Source organism: Chelonoidis abingdonii, chromosome 17, assembly GCF_003597395.2.
Source record: "Chelonoidis abingdonii isolate Lonesome George chromosome 17, CheloAbing_2.0, whole genome shotgun sequence".
In the NCBI taxonomy this organism is placed as follows: Eukaryota; Metazoa; Chordata; order Testudines; family Testudinidae; genus Chelonoidis; species Chelonoidis abingdonii.
Window position 1 is genome coordinate 5409735 of NC_133785.1, and position 21174 is coordinate 5430908.

The 21174-nt window shown below is 38.5% G+C and overlaps 1 protein-coding gene across 2 annotated transcripts in view; it reads left to right on the forward strand.

Annotated features, from left to right (window-relative positions):
• HDAC11 (histone deacetylase 11) overlaps nucleotides 1-21174 on the forward strand; it is a 68548-nt gene that overhangs the window by 16356 nt on the left and 31018 nt on the right. The window contains exons 4-5 of one of the 2 annotated variants that reach the window (XM_032764202.1): nucleotides 5005-5031; nucleotides 11287-11403. In XM_032764202.1, the coding sequence (XP_032620093.1) occupies nucleotides 5005-5031; nucleotides 11287-11403 (144 nt within the window). The remainder of the gene's footprint in view (nucleotides 1-5004; nucleotides 5032-11286; nucleotides 11404-21174) is intronic. The other variant, XM_032764211.1, reaches the window with a different exon arrangement.

The following is a 21174-nucleotide window of genomic DNA, read 5'->3' on the forward strand; positions in this document are numbered from 1 at the left end:
AATAAATTAATTATGAAGAATTTGGCTTTAATATTTGTATCCATCTTGCTCCAGCATTTGTGTTATATAAAGAAATACTTTATCTGTTTACTTCAAATCAGCACTCTGAAATTTCAAAAGGAAATAAGCACCAATAACGCTAAGAAATATTTGGCACCCTATAAATCTTACACTTCTGAGATGCACAAAATAGAAACAATTTACTGTTTTACAATAACTGGTGTGAGTGAACACTGTAATAGAAATTGCCTGTGCAAACTGGATCACTCTTTTGCTTGTGTGTCAGTGGAGTGCAAGGTGTTGTTCTTCTGGGAATGTTATAAAACATAGTCTGTTCCACACCTTAGACTGTAAGAGCAATTGATCAATTTATATAATTACAAATTAAGTTTTTATGAAAAAACTTATTAACTTTTTGTATGTGGAAATCCAAATTGGTCATTCTTGGCACAAAAAAGAGTCCCAGAAGCTCTGATTTTTAGTTTGATGTATGTCTTTTATGAAACACATGTTATTTACAATGGGAAATGGAGAGCAATCGATTATACAGTTCAGTATAAAAAATTCCATTGTCTGTATTTGTTGTACAAACTTACATTGTTTTATTGCTATGAAATGATGACAATCTTTCAGAAGCTTTACTGTGGGTAATTTGCATATATATATAAAAATACAAGGTAAAACAATAAACATCTTCAGATATCCTTAGACTTCTTTTAGCCAGTTCCATAGACAGCAGTAGTTATTTCTTCATGGCTCCAAATTCCTACAGATTTTTGTATGAAAATCCCTCAGGTCATGCAGCTGTCATTATGACGCTCGCACTGTCTCTGTTTTTAACAAGCATTGTTGATATGTCTTTTTTTTTTTCTCACTTTGACCTTTTTTTACATTGGTTTTTGATGTTACTGACAAAGTTTTTCTAGTGGTCATTGGTTATTTACTTTTCTTAACTTTTATAAAACGTTCTTGAAATCAGTTAATTGATTTTGACTGTCACTTAGACTCTTGGGCAAATAGCTATCAAATTAAGATCGCTAGGAATTCCTGCAGAAATATTTGTAGGGTAATGTAGTGTGACTATATACATGGAAATTCAATTATAGATAAGTAAAACTTGTACGCTGAAAGGTGGTGGAAGTATTCTCTCACATTTGGTATTGGCTAGGGTTGTCATTAGTTCAGTCTAGTGTGCTTTACTACTCAGGCTTTTGCTTTATAACTTTGGGCATCCGGCATTAGTCACGTGGATACATGCTTTACTTATCAGTACATAAGATGCCTTTGTCAGGTAACATTGGCATCTGGCTCCATAAGAATCACTGAGGAAAACTGTCTTGTGTCTTAAGAATATTAATAAAATCCCATTTTTAAAAAGTAAGAGAATGTTAAGGGTGAATGGTTAATCACTCAAGACAAGAAATGTCAAGATTAAAGTTATATGCACAGTTTTAACTGTCTCTTGTACATGTACATTATGGTGGTCTTACTTACATGAGCAGATACCATTTCACAAATGCAATAAATATTATATACATTTTTTTCTCTATAACTTCAGATAGATGTGCAACATTTTATAGTGCTGGGCGTTGCCATGCATATGCCAGAATTCAGGCTATCCACATGCAAGATGCGATAAGGGCTTCTGGTCAAGCCTGTCTCATTTATTGCACACCTTAGACGAATGTAGAAAATATTGCATAAGATGACATTGTATTATGTGAGAAATGGATTGCAATGATGCAAATTAGAGTATACTGTAAAGTAGAAATACAAGAGGGTAGAGTTAGCTGCTAACTTTAACTTTACCACATCTTGACTTCTGAATGCTCACATATTCAGTCTTAATCTTCTCTTAACATGCTTTTTAATGGCAATTTCCTAGGTTTTGTAAATAGATAAAAAAAGAAATTTTATAACCTGAAACTGCTTTATTAGACACCACCCTAACACTCTGTCTTGCGCAAAGTTCGTTCTAAATTAAGCTTGTTAATAACAGAGAGGAAGAACTCATAACCATTCATATCTCCCCCTTTTTTTGTCAAAATGCCAAATGTATGAATTTCTTTGTCAAAATGTAGAATTTTGAGAAGTTTTGACAAGCTTCGATGCTTGTCCTGGAGACCCGCTTATTGAGCTTTCTATGATTCATTGTTTACTGCACAGCAAATGTGGCAGGGGTCTTATGGCTTCATGCAGGGCCTAATCCAGTCAAGTGTTGAGAAAATATTGGGAGGTTATTTGCAATCTCAGTTCCTATAGCAGGCACTGGAAATAGAGCGCAGCACCTCATGCCATTATACTCTTAAGTCTTAACCTGAAAACAAGGTTTTTCAGATATTTTCAGAGTGGAACATATCATAAGAGACTATCCCATCTCCCCTCTCATTTGCGATTACATAACAGTCCTGTAGCAATGACAATGATTACCTACATAGAAAAACAATGGAAAAAGATTAATGTATTTTTATCTGTCTTAACACAATTTAAGCAGCTGGAAATAAGGAGAGCCTGTGTCTTGTGACCAGTGACCTCTGTGTAGGCTACCAGCAAGGGTTGTGCAGCAAACCAGTTGGACTACAGTTAGGAAATCTTTACCCATTTTAATGACAAATGGGTCCTATGGAAGAGTCTGTACTGTACTCATGCCTAGCATAACTTTTCTTTGCTTAGAATATAGGTAAAAGGTGTTTTAAAGACTAAAAAAAGCTGTGCTCAAAGTATTAAAAAGCTTGCATGAATTGCCCTCATAACACACTTAAATCAAAAGCAGTTTTCACTGGAAAACTCAAAAGGCATTTCACGTCAATGAAAGCAATTTCACTGCCAGTTTTCAACATTATATTGTTTCAATGCTAGAACTGTCCAAAAAATCACAAGAATTGTATATACATTTTCTCTTTATTAAGCTTATATTTGAGATGCATAGAATAACCACTTTAAAAGGTTGAAAAAATCATATGTAAATCCCAGGAAATTTACAGTATTTACCACCCAAAAAATCGAAGACTAATAGTTGAAAGGTTAAAAAATGGTATGTTATGATGGAATGAAAATAGTAATGTAATGTGAATACTTAGGCAACCTTAACTAAAACTATTGCTACAATCATACCTATGCAGATCTCTTCTGCAGCCTAACCTGCAAAATGAGAAGTGCAACTGTGAAACAGCAAGATTTGGTGGTAGGTCTGCAGCTCTTGTGAAGCAAGTAGTTCTGCAGAAGTTTTTAACTGAAGCACTTTTTCCCCCCAGAAAAAGGTATAATATTACTTCAGTGTTTGATTTTCAGAGGAGCTGAATGCTCACAGTTCTTGTTGATTTCAGTTGGAATTATAGGTTCTCAGCACTGATGAAAATAAATTGGGCCTTAGCTGTGTCTTCACTAGGACAGAAACTTGTGCCTTAAATAATGTGAGTTAGCTAACATAAAGTAAAACCCTAATGAAGAAAAAGCAGTTTGTAGTTGTCACACAAGGTAGTGTGCAAGGTAAAGACTATGGAAGCATACGGTTAACCTCAACCTAACTCATGTGAAAATGGCAAACTGCCTTGTCGTCATTAGGGTTTTATGTTGTATTAGTTAACTTGAGTTAAGACACAACTTTTTTCCCCTAGTGAAGACAAGGCCTTAGAGTCTGGTTCCTAATAAGATTCTAAATGTGAAAGACTCAGTAGTTGATTGGCTTCAGATATTTATGTGCTGTTTCCTTGAATTTGATACTTCCTTCAGAAATCCGCTCCAGATATGAATGTCATTTTATTTGTAACATCTAAGATATTATTTTAATTGGCTTATTTTCATTAATGAGCTGTTAAAAATACTGGTTTACTTGGATGCATAACATGAAAGATGGTATACCAAAGTTTGCTTTTGATCACTCTCATGCTGTCTACTTTAATGTGACATCTCTCCATTGAAGCTGTTTTTCTGTTTCTTTTGTTTAGATTTAACTTTGATCTCCAAAATCGTAGATACTGCTTGCTATAGATAGCAATTTTGGAAATATTTTAACCTTTTCCATTATAATAAATTGGTGTTTTATATAAGATAAGGAACTGTTCCTGCTGAAGATGGGTGCCTCTATGAATGTGCTTAACTTTATTCACATGAACAGTCTCAGTGAATGAGTAAATGAGATTATTCATAATGTTTAAAGTTAAGCACATGAATAAGTCAAGTTTTTGCATGATCTGGGCCTAAGTGAAGAACTCTTAAAAGCTAACATCCTGAAATGGTGGTGCATACTATTTTGTGAGTTAAACTTAATAATACTGTCAAGTAGTTTCATTTGCGTGTTCGCAACAAAAGAAAAACTCAGATGGTTAATGGTTTGCTTGGTCTGTCTAATACATGCTTTTATTTTACCTCTCTTAAACAGTGAGGGAGTGAAATACTTAAAAATAAAACATCAATTGGATTGTTACCCTCAGAAAATTACTTACTCCCACTTCTGAGCAGAATACAGTGAAAGCTTTTAAAAATTCCTGTAGCATTATCAGCGCAAATAAAAATGGGTTAGGTACACTTTGTAACCACACAAGAACATATAAGAGAAAAATGAAGACACATCATTGAGTGCAGTGTTTGCTGTGTGTGGGAAGCTTGCTGTTTGTTACTCTTATGGACACAGGACCCATTTTGACTGGAGGCAAGTTCCTGAGTTACATGCAACAAGTACAGTGTATAAAGGGATGGAAATAGGATTAAAAAATTGATGATGACTGAATGAGAACAAATGTCTACTAAAGAAATAGTTGTATGTATTGATTTATAATACCTTATGTTATCTAGATAAGCTTAATCCAGAAAGTACAGTGACTTCTAAGATTACTGTATAATCTCTGTCCTTTTGTTCCGCATCAGAAGAAACTAATAAAGAGCAATGTCATGAAGACAGATATTTCTGACCGATTGACAGCTTGAAAAATTAAATTACCTCAAGTTACCATCTATTCCAAATGTTTGAATATATTTCTCTTTAATTTTTTTATACGCATACAGAACCATATCTTGGAGGGCTTTCAAGAGGTATCCAGTAAATCATTTTGTGCTTCTGCTATGCACATAAAATACTATGAATATAAAATATTAATTATTTAGTCATTGAATTGTGATGTCTTGCTAGAGTGACCAGTGATACATTGGCTACATGTTCTATGCAAATCATTATCATTTTCCGTTGTTGCTCTGTACTTTTCCTTTGTAATTACATTTTGATTTTTTCTGTACTCTCAGTGCTTTTGTTTGTAATGTTGATGTGGTACTAAGTTATTTTTATAATAGGAAGTCTCTTCATGATAGAATTGTGGCTTCAAAGTAGCATTAGACAGCTTGCCCTGTAAGTACATGGAAACAATTCATCTAAATTAGGCTTAATTTATTGGTATTGAAAGTTTACTGTGCTTACTCCAGTGTTGATTACTGAGTTAGACTTTCAAATTGTGGCATGCTTTTCCACTTGTAAAAAGTGGGAATTATGCTTGCAAGTACATGTGCAGTATGTAATGAGTATGACACTTTTAAGCCGTTGTGCGTGTAAATCTGCCACACTGAGAAATTGGTGCAAAGTGGGTGAAACTACAAATATTGCCATACAAGTACAGTGATTGTGTGATTAGCATTCATTCTGGCTGGTCCACTTTGAAATGATGTCAAGTATCAGAGGGGTAGCCGTGTTAGTCTGGATCTGTAAAAGCAGCTAAGAATCCTGTGGCACCTTATAGACTAACAGACGTTTTGGAGCATAAGCTTTCGTGGGTGAATACCCGCTTCGTCGGATGCATGTCCGTGCATCTGACGAAGTGGGTATTCACGGAAAGCTCATGTTCCAAAACATGTTAGTCTATAAGGTGCTACAGGATTCTTTGCTGCTTTTGAAATGTTGAACCTTGAGCTGAAAAACCTTATGAATTGAAAATTGTGGCTAGGTAAAGTTGTATTTCATAAAGATGTAACTTTCACTAAGAAGTCCTCTAATCTTAATATTATTTTTCAGTTTATATGGGACACATGAACAATAAATACAAGTGTTTTGATAGTGTCAGTTAATAAAAATATGCACCCCTCAATAAAAGATTGAGGCCTTGAGTAAAAAGAAGTTTCTGTCAAGTAGAGCTGCCAAAACATGGAATTTCCAATTTGCAGGAAATTTTGCATTTTTGAAATTTGATTTAGTTCCAAATCAGAATCAATGTAATTTAAAAAAAAAATTCTGTGAACCAGCAATCCTTCTTCTCCCTGCCTAAAACCCACACATTTTGGAAACAGTGACATGGTGTTTATAAAATGAAATCTGCTCCCTAACAGGAACAGCTGCTGAGTGAAATTGACATTCTCATCACTTTCACGGCTGCTAATAGCAGCTGCTGGGGCTCCCATGTGTAGCTGGGTGACATTTTTTTGGATGAAGTAGTTTATTCACTGAAAAATGCAGTTTCAGTCAACTCCAAACTATTGTACGTTTGACCCAGTAGTTTTGGCTGGGGAAATTTTTTTCAGGATCAGCGAACTGCACGCGTGTCTTTCTGTTCTCTTCATAAACTTTAGCTTGCTGGTTAGGGCATTTGCCTAGGATGTGGGAGAACCAGGGTTGAGTGCCCACTCTGGAGCAGGGACTTGAACGCAGATCTCCCCCTTTTCTAGGTGAGGGACCAAGATATTTTCTTTTCTAGGATGAGTGTGTCTCAGTCTCTCCTGTTGAAACTGTTCAGCTGTGCACAAATACTTAAAAATTAACTGGGCCACAGAGAGAGAATGTGAGAATAAAGCATTGACTTGGAAGGTAGGAGATGTGGATTCAAGTCCATCTTCTGAATCAGGCAGAGGGGACATTTGAATCCACATCTACTTCCTCACATGTGAGTGCTTTAATCACCAGCCTCTAGAGCACTTTCCAATTTGCTGACAAATTCCCAACATTTTTTGGAACCAAACTGAATATTGCCTCTGATTTTTTTGGTTTGCTGGCTGAACAGAAAAATCAATTCTTTCCCCAGCTCTGCTATCCAAATTTGTAGTTCCATGCTGGGTACTCCAGGGCTTTCAGGCTTCTGGGCCAGCCAGCATCATAGTGAGCTGACTGGCCTGGGAATCTCAATGCCCTCACATTCCTCCCCTGGAGCAGTCCCTTGCAGACTGCCCTCAAGCCACAGCCCTGGGAGCCTGTTCCAGGACTTCCAGGCTCCCAGCTCTACAGCAGAGAGCTTGGAAGTTCTGATGGCAGGGCTGGCCTGAAGCTGTAGACAATGATCAACTATCTCAGAATATTTTGTGTCTTGTATCTCAACGTCTTTTGCAGTGTTGTAGCCAGCCCCTCCGTTGCAGAGTAATACATAATCAGTTATTTATTTTATGAAAGTAATATATTTATAAAAAGATCTAAGTATTCTGCCAAATATGACCAGAGCCAGTGCTTACATTCAGGACATTATACATTTGATATTTTCGTATTTAAAAAATATCATGTATGTATATATGGAAAATTTCAGATTACCCAGTGATATATATTCAGTCAGTGCTATAACAGCAACATTTACACTTAAGTTATATTGGCAACCAGAAGTGCTAGAAAAATGAGAATAATTATTTTAAAACACACAAAAAACCTTAGCCTATAGAAAATGTGATCCCCAGACCATGGCTTCATAACCCACTTTGGGATTGCAAATCCAAGCTTGAACAATATTGTCTTAAAGGTTTGTGAGAAAAGTCTACAAAAATCAGAGAGTAAAAATCTCTGTTAAACTGATACAAAGAATTATCATTACTGCTCCTTTTCAGACGTTATGGAAGATCAAGGTCCAGTTAAATATTTGACAACCATTTGGATAGAATAGATTGAAAAATAAGATTCACAGCTCTGCTTTACTCTTAAAACAAACATATAGATGCCAATGTTAGCCATTTGCTTTTAGAAGCAGGCTTATTAAACATAGTTATCTGAAGCTACTGTAACAATGGCTATTTGCTATGAAGCAAATTCTTTTGTTAGATTTGTGCATAAGAGCCACAAACGAGTCTGACAAGGGATGTGCCATTCTACTGCTCAACTCCTATAGAAAGCACATAGGAAAGCAGAATTTAGCTCCTTTTCATTCCTATGTGTAGTTGCAGTGGGAAGCCTTGCATGAGGGATAAACATGATAAAATATTGCCCATTCTTCAGTGTGTGGCGTACATTGAACCAATACACAGTGCTTCAAACACTTCATCAACACCAACTAGAGAATTAAATTTACCTAGTAGGCATGAGACTTAGGGAACAGCTACATCAGCAGAGGTACTGGAACTGTGTGCAGACTCAGGAAGCTGACGTTGCCTTGGCATGCATCCAGAAAATCAGCTTTTTTATTATGTATTGGCCTAGAAACCCTGTTTTCCTCTTTTTTAACGCAAGCTTCAGTTCTGCCAGAGTTGCTGGTACAGGTATCCTCATTCACCAAGGCAAGTGTTTCACATGCCCAAGATTAGTGGGGGGGGGGGTTTAGCCCAGCCCATACGGATATCTTTGCCTCATAATGATAAATCCTGTCAACATACGTGAAAACCATTTAACCCTAAACAAATGAAAATGTGTTTTGTAAAAACGCCATTTTTGGCTTTATAAATAGGATTCTGTGGATAAGTCATCCAAAACAAACTTATTTAGAAGCTCTTTGTTATCAGACACGTTCCTATGAACATTTAAAGCGTATTGAGTATCATAAACCTTTACATTCCCATTTCATCAGCGTATGCACAATGTGCCCAGCTATTTGATAACATTGACGGCAGACTCTTCACCTGTCTGATGACAAAGTAAATCAGAGGGTGCTTGTAAGGCTATGTGACTAGTTTGAAGTTGATTGCATCTACATCACTGGTCATTAGAAAAACCCCATTTCAAAAGATTGGCCACACAATTACCCTATCTTATTTGCAGCTGGTTCAGGGATAACTCACAGGAGCCTTGTCAGGTCAAAACCTGGTGGGCAGATGGTTGGGTCAGTGACATTCCCATTTATATGTGTTTTATTGTTTCATATTTAGGGTTATTAACCTGATAAAGTCATTCAATAAGATGAACATGTAGTATAAAACACAATTATTAAGAGGTATATTATTTTCTTCAGTTTCTAACGCACACGGCTAATAACTATGAGAAGGAGGGGTGGGGGAAGGGTAGGATACTCAATTTTGGAAGTAACAAGAAAAACATCTGAGCAGAACTGTGTCAGAATATGACCAAGGACACTAATTTCCTGACTGTTATAATCTTTCAATAAAATGTATATTTTCCACTGTTTTAGCTGTATCTTTCAGGACTGAAGACTTTTCTCATGATTTATGTTTATCTTACGCTAAATATCTAGTCAAGTATTTTGTTAATTAGAATAAAATGAACATATATAGCATATAACAACATTGAGAGTTCTTGAGCTTTAATTATCTGAAAACATTCTATAACTGCCCTTAACCGTGAATGCAAAACTTTGAGTCATCTGTGTAGTCATAAGAATACCAAGATGGAATGATTGCACCATGATTCCAAATGTTTTGTTGTTATATAATAAATTGATTTGACTCTTTTTAGTGCCCCATTTCTTCTTTTTCTGACCCCATTTTCCCTTTTCCTTTTTAAATGTTTATGTAAACAGATGTTTGCAGTGTTGTAGCTATGGTCTGTTTCATGCTTTTCTCCTTAGCTGGCACTGTGCAAATGAAAGGGGCGGTATAGTAACGCTATACTTTACTTTGGTCAAATTACATTGTGGAGGAGATTACAAATTGTATTATTACACAGTGGTTAAGTGTGTTTGTAGAGCTGGCCAGAAAATGTCAACATAATTTTTTTGTGAAACGTTCTTACATTTTCCATCCGTCTGTAGTGCTTGATACCAGATTTTTACTAAGCCAAATTCAGCACTGGGGTGCACTTTTAAGATGCACTAGGGGTGAAATTGGCTCTTTATATTTATAGTACTAACCAAAAGATACAAGAGCTTTTAAATAGATTTTAGAAAGTCTTGCCACATTAAAAGATGATAGTGAAGGTAATTGTATTAAGGATGGACAGCTGGTATTGTGAAACTTTAACAGTTTCCAATATGGTATAAGCCATATGTTGTCTTTGAAATCTCTTTCAATATAAAAGTATAACAAACTCTTAAGTGAACTGCTGTCAAAGTAAGCAATGCTGAATGTATATACTTTTTATGTTTTAAACACCTTAGGGCATAGCTGCTCCAATAAATGATACTTAGAGTCTTCCTTTAAATTAGTTTGGCCATAGGTGGTCATAATTTGAATACCTAAGGAGACTAAATAAGAATATTGGTTTTATTATTGTGTTAAAATTCACCCACCAGTTGCAATCGCACAACTGGTGAAATAAGAGAATCACAGAGGTGTACAGAATCTCTTTAAATTTCATTATGCTGCAGGGACTGGAATCCACTCAAAATCATTGTGCAAAGGTTTCCAATGTATTGACCTGAATATCTTTATGAAATATTGAGTAATAACTTGAAATGCAGATGTTATATAATCTTAGCTGTGATTTAGGTTTTGAAATATATTTTGACATGGTATAGCTCCTAACACTGTTAGTATGGATTCTTAGAAGTAATATCTGCAAGTTCTTCACTAGAATAGAGCACGTATTTTGGAAGTAATTCTTCAAATCATTCTCTTGATTACTTGCTCATTTAATGCAACATTTGCCTCAAAACATATTCCAGGAGTGTGTATATGCAAAATAAATTTTACCTAATCTTGCATTAAAATAATCAAATTATTATTCATTGTTTAAGCTAAGATATACATAAAATGTTCATTAATAAGTGTTAAAATTCTTAGTTCAGATCTATTTGATGTATTCTTTTGATCCTTAGGGTTGAGCAATGTAGTAAGCACAGCTAACTATTAATACCATTAAAGAATTTTCACTGTTGTTTTTCTAACATTATTAGCCTATTTAAAATTTGTACATCACTGGAAAATTAATAATTTTGTCAGAGTTTGAGATCAGAATCCAAAATCTGACTTCCGAAACATGATGTTTCTCATAAATTGCAGTTTGAGACCTGCTGGTCTCTAAAAGAAAGGAAGCTGTTTAGAGGCCAATATTAATGATTGCTGTTATAGACATCGGGTGTTTTTGTAGGGAGAAAATGCTGTATGTTAAAGCCACATGCTTTTGTTTAGTAGATAGTAACTGTGTGACAGAATATTAAAGTAGTAGTTTGGAGATAAGGTAAATTATTCAGAAACTAATTCGTAATCATTTTTTATTTTTTTCTGTAGTGGTCATTTGTAGTGGCTACAATTACAGAAATTCCACCAGTTCTCTTTCTTCCCAATTTCCTTGTTCAGAGAAAGGTTCTGAAGCCTCTAAGAACCCAAACAGGAGGAACAATAATGGTAAGCTATTGATGCTTTTTTTCTACTGTCTTTCATCAATTTGAATTAATGAATTACATTTTTAAAATGTAACCACTTCCATTTTGTCATAGATTTTATAATGTACTGTCTGTGCTTGTGTACCAATGGATCTGTGATTGGGTGAGTTTACTAATCCTACACTGGACCAGGGCAGGACAGGGGTTAATGATCTGTCCTAGAGGCAGTGGCTAAATCCAGCATGACATTGCAATACCTAGCAGCTGTATCAAGATGAGAGGGCATGAAAAGAGAAACAACCACTAAGAAGGGGGAGATTTTTGACCCTACTCAGGATGTCATCTATTCTTACAATTCTTTTTTTTTCTGGTACCATAGGAAAAAGGATATGCTGCTTAAAATGAGTTTCTAGTCTGAAATATAACTAGTGAGGAAATGACAGCTTCTTACTGTTCATTTTGTGTATTCAGAAATCTAGACCTGCTCATTTTAGTGATTAAAATAAGGTTTTACTGCTTTTTGCTGCTGTTTGCACTATAGTGAGAGCACAGCTAAAATGGAGTGAGCTGTATTCTGTTTAATCATAACAGAATTGTTTTCCAAGTCCCAATTAGTTACAGCTGTTCTTCCTCACTGCAGGCAGTGGAGTCACACAGGTGTCACTGAGGGCTTAATTTGTCCTACAGAACTTTTATTAGAGATGGCGATATGCCAGATGGAAAGAACTTAAGACTCTGAGCTAAGGCTGAGTTTGCAAGGCTAGTAGTTGGGAAAAAACATCTTTTTCATTCAAAACTGAACACATTTTGACTCTGAAATCAGAGAGGCAACAACCGCCGAACTCATCTATGATTTTTGTCAGAGTAGAAGCACATTTCAGAAAGCAAACCGCAGTGCTTCAAGACCGTAGTGGTATCCCATATCTCTTTTCACAGGAACAGACCTGTAGCAGCGAGTTTATAAGTTGAAAATAAATGATCTTATCTAAATTCACAGTTGATGTGATGGCAAATAGATTTTCACTGCATCTAAAGCATTTTCGCTCTCCCCAGCCCTTCCCAAACTAGCTGTTACAATGAAGACCCATGGAATGGTACAGAATCCCACATTGCCGTTCCTGAATTATGTTAAGGTTAGCTATTGAAATGCGTTGTCTTGAGGTTCAGCAATGTACTACTTCTTTTTCTTTCAGCTCTAGAAATCAGAATAAAAGATCTATTGCAACTTACTAGCTGATATGAAAGGTGGAGGAGGCAGCGAAGCTATAGGGGAACTGTACAGCAGCAGCAGCAGCAGTATTTTTACAAAACTGAGAGGTTATCTATGTTAATTGTCTATCCGTGTGATAACAGGCACTTTGCAGCAATCAGACTGTACGTTAAAAGCAAGATGCATTTTTTTTAAATTCTTCCCTTGGTGAATAACATCAAAGATTCATTGAAGATGCAAATAACATATAAATACTTAAGGAGGAGTAGAGTAACAGAGGCCACAAGGCTGAGTGGGGGGAACCTCAGTCTGCCTAGAACCCAAGGTCCTCCTTCCCCCTCAACTCCAACACCCCACCCCCCCATGAGCGCATGGTCCCAGTATGCAATCCTGGGTCTTGTTTACCACTAGAAGCCGGCCCTTTCTGATCCATAAAAACAGTCAATCATCTGACCCGTAGCATCATAAGCAGCACAACTCCTGATTTACAACTAAGGGGACAGAGGGTGGGGCAACTAACCATAGAGTAGAGGCTTTTGAAAATCCTAGTGTAGTTTAAATGGGCGGGAGGGGGCACCCAGCAGCCAATCAGCCTCCATTCCCTTTTGCCAAGCCAACAGCTAAGCAGAGAACTGCTATTCGGGGGGTGGCAGAGGTTCTCTTCCTGCTGGGCATACATTTTGGGCTTTTCTCATTCCCTTGTCCACTCAAGGTTCTCCCTTGCTACAGGTGGTAAGCAGGTATTATTTAAAGCACCCAAAATAGGAAATTAATTTCACACTTTGTTCAAAAAGTAAATAAAATTAAAAACTTAAAATTAATTAAAATGTACTGTTAAAAACATCTATTTTAGATGTTATGTACATCATTGCTAGCTTTGGAAAATGCTGTGTACCCAAAAGAAGGGTTCATAGTACCATAAGAAAGGAGACTGCACTATAAAAATGGTGTGTCCGGTATAATTTAAAATTCATGCAGTAAAATATCTTGTCCCATTTGTTTTCATTTATGTGGCAGTATTGTCTGTCAGTGCTTACAACAATCAGTGGGGTTACAGTAAATTATATTAAGTATTTGTTGTTCAGATTTATGCCTGTTTTAAGAATAGCAACATATTATTGTATGGCAAGAAGCATTCCTGGTGCGAAGGCACATAACTACTAGTGCTGTGGAAAGGACTTGCTTGGTTTTCTGCAGTGTAGTGTCTTTAGACTGGACTTTTTGAAGTAATATGGTACACAAGGCCAAATTCTCCCTTTACACTGGGGTGAGCAAACTATGGCTCGGGGGCCACATCTGGTCCTCCAGACGTTTTAATCTGGCCTTTGAGCTCCCACTGGGAAGCAGGGTCCGGGGTTTGCCCTGCTCCAGAGTGCCAGCCAGGGAGCGGGGTCGAGGTCTTGCCCCACTCTGCATGGCTCCTGGAAGGAGCATCATGTCCCTCCTCTGGTTCCTACACAAAGAGGCAACCAGGGGGCTCTGCACACTGTCCCCGCCCCAAGTGCTGCCTCCGCAGCTCCTGTTGAACCACCTGGTCACACCTCTGTGTAGGAGCTGGTGTGGGGACATGCTACTGTTTCTGCCCCCAACCCCCTCTCGCACACAACCCTCTGCCCCAGCCTAGAGCACCCTCCTGCACCCCCAACCCCTCATCCCGAGCCTGCACCCCCAGCCAGAGCCCTCCTGCACCCCAACCCCCACTTTTGTAAGCATTCATGGCCCACCATACAATTTTTATACCCAGATGTGGCCTTCAGGCAAAAAGTTTGCCCACCCCTGCCTTCCATCCTTGAAATGCACGTACATAGTGCCAGTGAAAGTGAGGGGGACCTGTGTACATGTAACCTAGGGCAAAATTTGCCCCATAGCTCTGAAGAAATGTTGTGTGAGTCATTAATAGATTCTCAAGAAGAAATTATCACAGCTGTCATGGGGAAAACTCTTTTTGATGTTAATGAACCTGGTTAGGTTCCCAGAGGAGTTTGTCATTAATATTTAATTGTGAATGTATTATTAATTAATTACTGTTGAAAAAATACTTCAAATTAGCATTTGCCAGAGGGAAAATATGTAGTGTTCTTAAAATTCGATAACAACATAGTGTTCAGGCTGCACAGGGCACCATGTATTTTTAGTCTGCATTGCAAATGCGGTAACTGTAACTCAAAGAACTTCAGAAAATGATAGAATTACATATTCTAATGATAAACAGTCTCAAGATAGGTACTTACTTTTTTTGGTTTCTAAGCTGGGCTAGATTTGACCCAGTGGCCTAGAGATGGAGAACCTCTATATCTACATTACCTATCTTTTGATCCTCTCAGCCTCAGCCAGTGGTTCTCACATTGAAGTCAGAATGCTTTCCCTGTTGAGTCAAGGTAAACTTTAAACTCCCTTACACTGAACTTTTTTTTTCAGTCAGTTTAAAAAAAAATGTAAGCAGTATTACCGAGGACACTGCACTGGGAGTCAGGAGAACTGTGCTTTCTTCAGTGCTCTGCTTCTCACCCGCTGTTTATTTGGGCAAGTCGTCTTACCGGTCTGTGTCTCTGTTTCTACTCACATCCTTTCTTTGTCTTTTCAATTTACTCCCAATCCTGCCAAAACGTAGACACGTGCTTTAACTTTATGCACGTTGAGTTCAGCAGGACTACTGACAGTACTTAAAGTTAGATATGTGCGTAAATAATTGCAGGATTGGGGCCACGGATTTGTAAAGTCTTCAGGGCAGAGACAGTATCTTGTTATGTTTGTAAGAGTGCCTTGCACACAGGATCGGCACCAGGTTTCTCGCGCCCTAGGTGCACGGCCATTTCACTGCCCCCCGCACTGATCCCCGGAGCCGCGGGAGCAGCCGACCGTCTGCAGGCATGACTGCGGCAGCTCCACCGGAGCCGTGGACCAACGGACCCTCTGCAGGCACGACTGCGGCAGGTCAACCGGAGCTGCCTGCCGCCCCCCTGGCAAAATGCCGCCCCCTCAATAATCCTGGCACCCTAGGCAATTGCCTAGGCTGCCTAAATGGTAGCGCTGGCCCTGCTTGCACAACGGGCCTCTGGTCTTGTTGTGGCCCCTAGATGCAACTGCAATACAAAGAATATTATAATCAGAATTATTCCTGTTTTTAATTTTTAGGGCAGATTGCCAGTATCCTTTTTATAAAAATTCTGTCACAGTGAGGCAGAACTAGTGACATTATAACTACCCTATTATTTAGATGAATCATTGATGGTTGTGGGGAAACAGCTATAATTTTCTACACATGCTTATTTAATAAGATAAATCTAAATAGTGTTTGAATTCTTACTTTCAGTATTGTTTAGCATTTATTCACAAAATTTTCATATGTTTTTCTTCCCAGGTTAATGCTCAAAATTTTATGTCCAGTGTAGGGACTATTTATAATATTATTTGGCATTTATATAATGCTATATTTCCAAGCACTCTAGAAACATGTACAAAATAAATTGCCTTCCCTTGTTAAAATTTCTGCTCACTGGTGCTGTAAATTGTACAGATTGTTTTCCCTAATTCTACAAATGAAATGTCATCTTTGTTTGTCAAGAATCTCCAGTTTTCTGCAAGTTGATGGAATCAGTCGTCAACAGGTATTCTGGAAAGAAGTAGAATTGATAGCTGGTGGGTGGGCCCAGACAACAATCTAACGTGTATGATTGTCTGCTGTGAGCATTCAGAAATCACTTTTGACAATATGACTTAATTAATTTTAAGCACATAATGGCATCTTGATTAATTCTCTTTGTGAAAGATTCATTTGCTTACTGGTCATTGGTATTAAACATCTAAAGCATTTTGTAAAGTTTGAATCTGTTCTCTACATAGTCATGCTCAAATGGTGTTGCAAAAACTGTTTGATGATTTTCAAGACTTCTAGTTTAACAGCATAATTACTTATCCGTTCTGATGTGACTTACATTTTCAGAATGACACAAAATTCTCTGACCAGTTTAAAATAGGTATCTATATATATACACATACATTTGGCAGAAGCATTGCTAACGTGTTGGTGAAGAGGAGAATTAAATAATATAGCAGATCATGAAATCAAGTAGCAAACTGGGAAATATAGCAAAGGGGAAAGATTTTACATAAATTACTAACAAAGGTGGAAAAGTGGCAGAAGAGGTCATGGCTCTCCTGTGGAGATTACACCCATCCTGAAGATAAAGGTCCCATTTCCCTCTTCTTTCTGCCATGGGTTGTGGAATAGGATGGACAGCTTCTACTGCCAAGTCACCTAGACAGTGCTGGGTTCAGTGGTACTCTCCATACTTGTGTACTGCTACAAGTTGTTGGGTTTTGATTAGGGCTGTCAAGCAACTAAAAAAATTAATTGTGATTAATCATGCGATTAATTGTGCTGCTAAACAATAATAGAATACCATTTATTTAAATATTTTGGATGTTTTCTCATTTCCAAATATATTGATTTCAATTGCAGCACAGAATACTCAGTGTACAGTGCTCACTTTATATTTATTTGCACTGTAAAAAACAAAAAGAAATAGTATTTTTCAATTCACCTAATACAAGTACTGTAGTGCAGTCTCTTTATCATGAAAGTTAAACTTACAAATGTAGAATTATGTACAAAAAAAATGAAACCATGTAAAATTTTAGAGCCCTATTTCAGCCAGTCGCTCAGGCAAACATGTTTAGTTACAGTTTGCAGGAGATAAAGCTGCCGCTTCTTGTTTATAATGTCACCTGAAAGTGAGAACATGCGTTCACATGGCACTGTTTTAGCCGGTATCACAAGATATTTATGTGCCAGATGCGCTAAAGATTCATATGTCCCTTCATGCTTCAGCCACCATTCCAGAGCACATGTGTCCATGCTGATGATGGGTTCTGCTCAATAATGATCAGATTTTGGAAGGCACTTCAGATTCTTAAACCTTAGGTCAAGTGCTGTAGCTATTTGTAGAAATCTCACATTGGTTCCTTCTTTGTGTTTTGTCAAATCCGCTATGAAAGTGTTCTTAAAATTAACACGTACTAAGTCATCATCCAAGACTGCTATAACATGAAATATATGTCAGAATGCTGGTAAAACAGAAAAGGAGACATACTATTCTCCCTCAAGGAGTTCAATCACAAATTTAATTAATACATTATTTTTTTAACAAGCATCATAAGCATGGAAGCAGGTCCTCTGGGATGGTGGCTGAAGCATGAAGGGGCATACAAATGTTTAGCATATCTGACACGTAAATACCTTGCAACTCCAGCTACAGAAGTGCCGTGTGAATGCCTGTTCTCGCTTTCAGGTGACATTGTAAATAAGAAGCAGGCAGCATTATGTCCAGTGAAAGTAAATAACTTATTTGTCTTAGCGATTGGCTGAACAAGAAGTAGGACTAAGTGACCTTGTAGGCGCTAAAGTTTTACAATTTTTGTTTTTGAGTACAGTTATGTAACAAAAAAATCTACATTTGTAAGTTACACTTCCCTGATAAAGAGATTGCACAACAGTACTTGTATGAGGTGAACTGAAAAATAGTTTCTTCTGTTTATCATGTTTACAGTGCTAATATTTGTAATAAAAATAATAATATAAAGTGAGCACTATACAGTTTGTATTCAGTATTGTAATAGAAATAAATATATTTGAAAATGTAGAAAAACATCCAATAATATTTAATAAATTTCAATTGGTATTCTATTGTTTAACGGTGAGATTAATTGTGATTAATTTTTTTGATTTAATCACTTGAATTAACTGGAATTAATCAACAGCCCTAGTTTTGATATCATTGGGCATGGGGTCTACCTTTCTTTTTAACATCAAAAAATATCTTTCCCTTTTTTGACTGTGTTCCTCCAGTAACTTTCCTTCTCCTCTTTGGTCTTCAAGTTCTATTTCCTTTTTCCCATTACACTTTAAATATATCCTTACTTTCACTATGTTTTCTTAAAGATCAAAGAAGTTAGGGACAAAGGGATGGTGGAAATGAAGGCGCTTGAATGTATTGGTAACAGTTTCTAATGCTGTTGGACAGTCCAAAGCTGCCTTAAAAAGTGGAAAAAGTAGGCATACTATCTGGAATATTATCCTTACTTACCTTGTTCATAAAAGATTGCTTAACAAAGAGTGCAGAGGGAAAGTGATAAAGTCATTGTCCAAATTTTGGGACTCTTATGAGATGTGTCCTTTTATTAATATGGATAAAAGTAGCTGCGATAGAAACAAATGTAACTTCTTCAGTATTTATTGCCAGTGCCCAAAGTGGAAAAGGCAAATGTAGACCAATGTGTAAGAGGTGAAGATTTAACTGTATGTGGACTTTAGTTTCCTCCCTATTAGATCCCATTCAAATCTAAAATAATCAACTTGAATATACTTACTTGCAAACTGGACAGTGACAAATAGGGTGAAATTATGCCTCAGGTACATCCATACAACCTTGTAGATTTCAATGGGAAGGCATAGGGATAGTTGAGGATAGCATTTGGCCTGTAGTTGTTAAGCATTTGTGTTACAAGGAAAGAAAAATAATTCACTGCGCCTATGAGTGTGAGAGGGCCCTGGTCATCCTGCTTAAAACTCTTTTTATTTTCCTAGTAGTAGGTTTCCTCTGAGTGCTGTAGTGGCTCTCTGTCATCACCTCTGGCTAGTCCTGCTGCACTGCCTGGGAGCCTTGCACTGATCTCTGCTGTATGATGTGAATCTCTATAGACAGTTCTATGTGATGAGACTAGTGCTGATCAGGGCCGGTGCAACCATTTAGGCCAACTAGGCGGTTGCCTAGGGCGCCGAGATTTGGGGGCGCCAAAAAGTGGCGCCCCCCAAAATTTTTTTAAATGGTTGCAGCCGCTGCTGCTGGAGGGGCTGAGCTGCCGGCGGCAGCAGCTGCCTGCAGCCGGCAGCCCAAGTTGTCCCGGTCAGTGCGCTGCCGCCGCAGCCACAGGGCGCGCAGTTCCCCCCCGCCGGGGTCAGAGAGCCGCCGCCGCAGCCAGGGCGCCCCCCCTCAGGGTCCGAGGGAGCGCCCCGTGACCCGGCAGCCAGGGCACCCCCCGGTGTCAGCGAGGCGCCGCCGGTGCAGCCCAGGGCGCCCCGGTCAGGGAGCCCCCGCCGCATCCAGGCAGCCCAGGGCGTCTCCACCGCCCCTGGTCAGGAGCACCGCCAGCATCTGGCAGCCCAGGGGTCCCGCTTGCCGCCCCTGAGTCGGGAGCCACGCCGCAGCCCGGCGCCCCTCCCTCGGGTCAGGAGCTCCGCCGTCGCCACGACCGGCAGCCCAGGGCGTGCCCCCCGGGTCAGGGAGCGCGCCAGACTCGCCCGACCGGCCCCCAGGCAACCCCTCCCCCCAGGGGTCAGGAGCCACGGCATCCGGTGACTGCCGCAGCATGCCCGCGGCAGCTCCGCCGGAGCTGCGAGACCCGCTCGCGGGGCGGCGAAATGTCCCGGCGCCAAGGGCGCCAGAAACCCTAGCGCCGGTCCTGGTGCTGATGCCATTTCAAAAACGGTCTATTCAGTATTCATAAATATGGCTATCTAGAAGAGCTTTGCTCACTTTGTAAGCTCTTGGGGCTGGGGCTGTTGTGTTTGTATAATGCCTAGTGCAATGGGGCTCTTACTGGTACTGTAATACAAATAATAAATAACACTAATGGCCATTTTTTGGTCATGATTTCCATTACACTATGTTCCGAGCCTTCTCTGGCTCTCATCATAGAAATATCATTCCACTTCCAAAAAGCATAGTGTCTGCTTGCATAAGCTTATTTCTTTGAGCAATAAATAAAGGCCTAGACTGTCCATGTGCTCTTAAGAATTCAGAAATAGAAAATATGTGCCTTCTGGTTCTGCCAGTGCTGTTGCTAGTGTTATACTGCTTCTTTAATCCCTTTTGCAGTCTGTGATGGTTTTTGACTTTATAGGGACTTTTTTTTTTTTTCCTCATGAGAAATACCTGGGAAGTACACTGAATGAGGAGGTAGTGGAGAAGCACTGTTACCTGTCGGTCCTGCCTTTCAGTAATTCCTCCTCAAGATCTAATCTGGATAAATTGGCAGTGTTTGGGTAGTAAAATATCCCCTCTCCTCCCACTGATTTCTTCAATATTAAGTAATCTTCTGGAGGTATCCAAAGACCAGTCTTACTGATGGAAGAGCTCCTTGTCTCTCACTCTGAAGCTTTCCAGTTCCCATTGCAAATGCAATTTTCATCCCATCATTTTTGGGAAATAACTTTATTTTATTAGAAATTGTAATATCCCCTTTAAAAATATTTGACAGTTGAAGTACCTATAATTTATCACTCATAAGGGTAGTGAAAGAAAATAATGTCTGCCTTCAAAAGCAGAAATGCTCCTTTAAGGCTGTCTGCTCTTTGCTAATAATAATTCTCATTTTTCTTTTCAAAGTTCAAGTTTTCCTAATTCCAGCGTAGTGTGCCTTTTCTTTGTTGATTCTTCCCCTTCTTTGAATGTCATTTGGGTACGCAGAAGAGCAATGGTCACCATTTCCAGATATCTGAGGAAAAGGATTGATGATGCTCATCATTGTAAATGTTACTTTGTAAAAAATCCCACGACGCTTTGCATATTGCAGGTTTTCTCA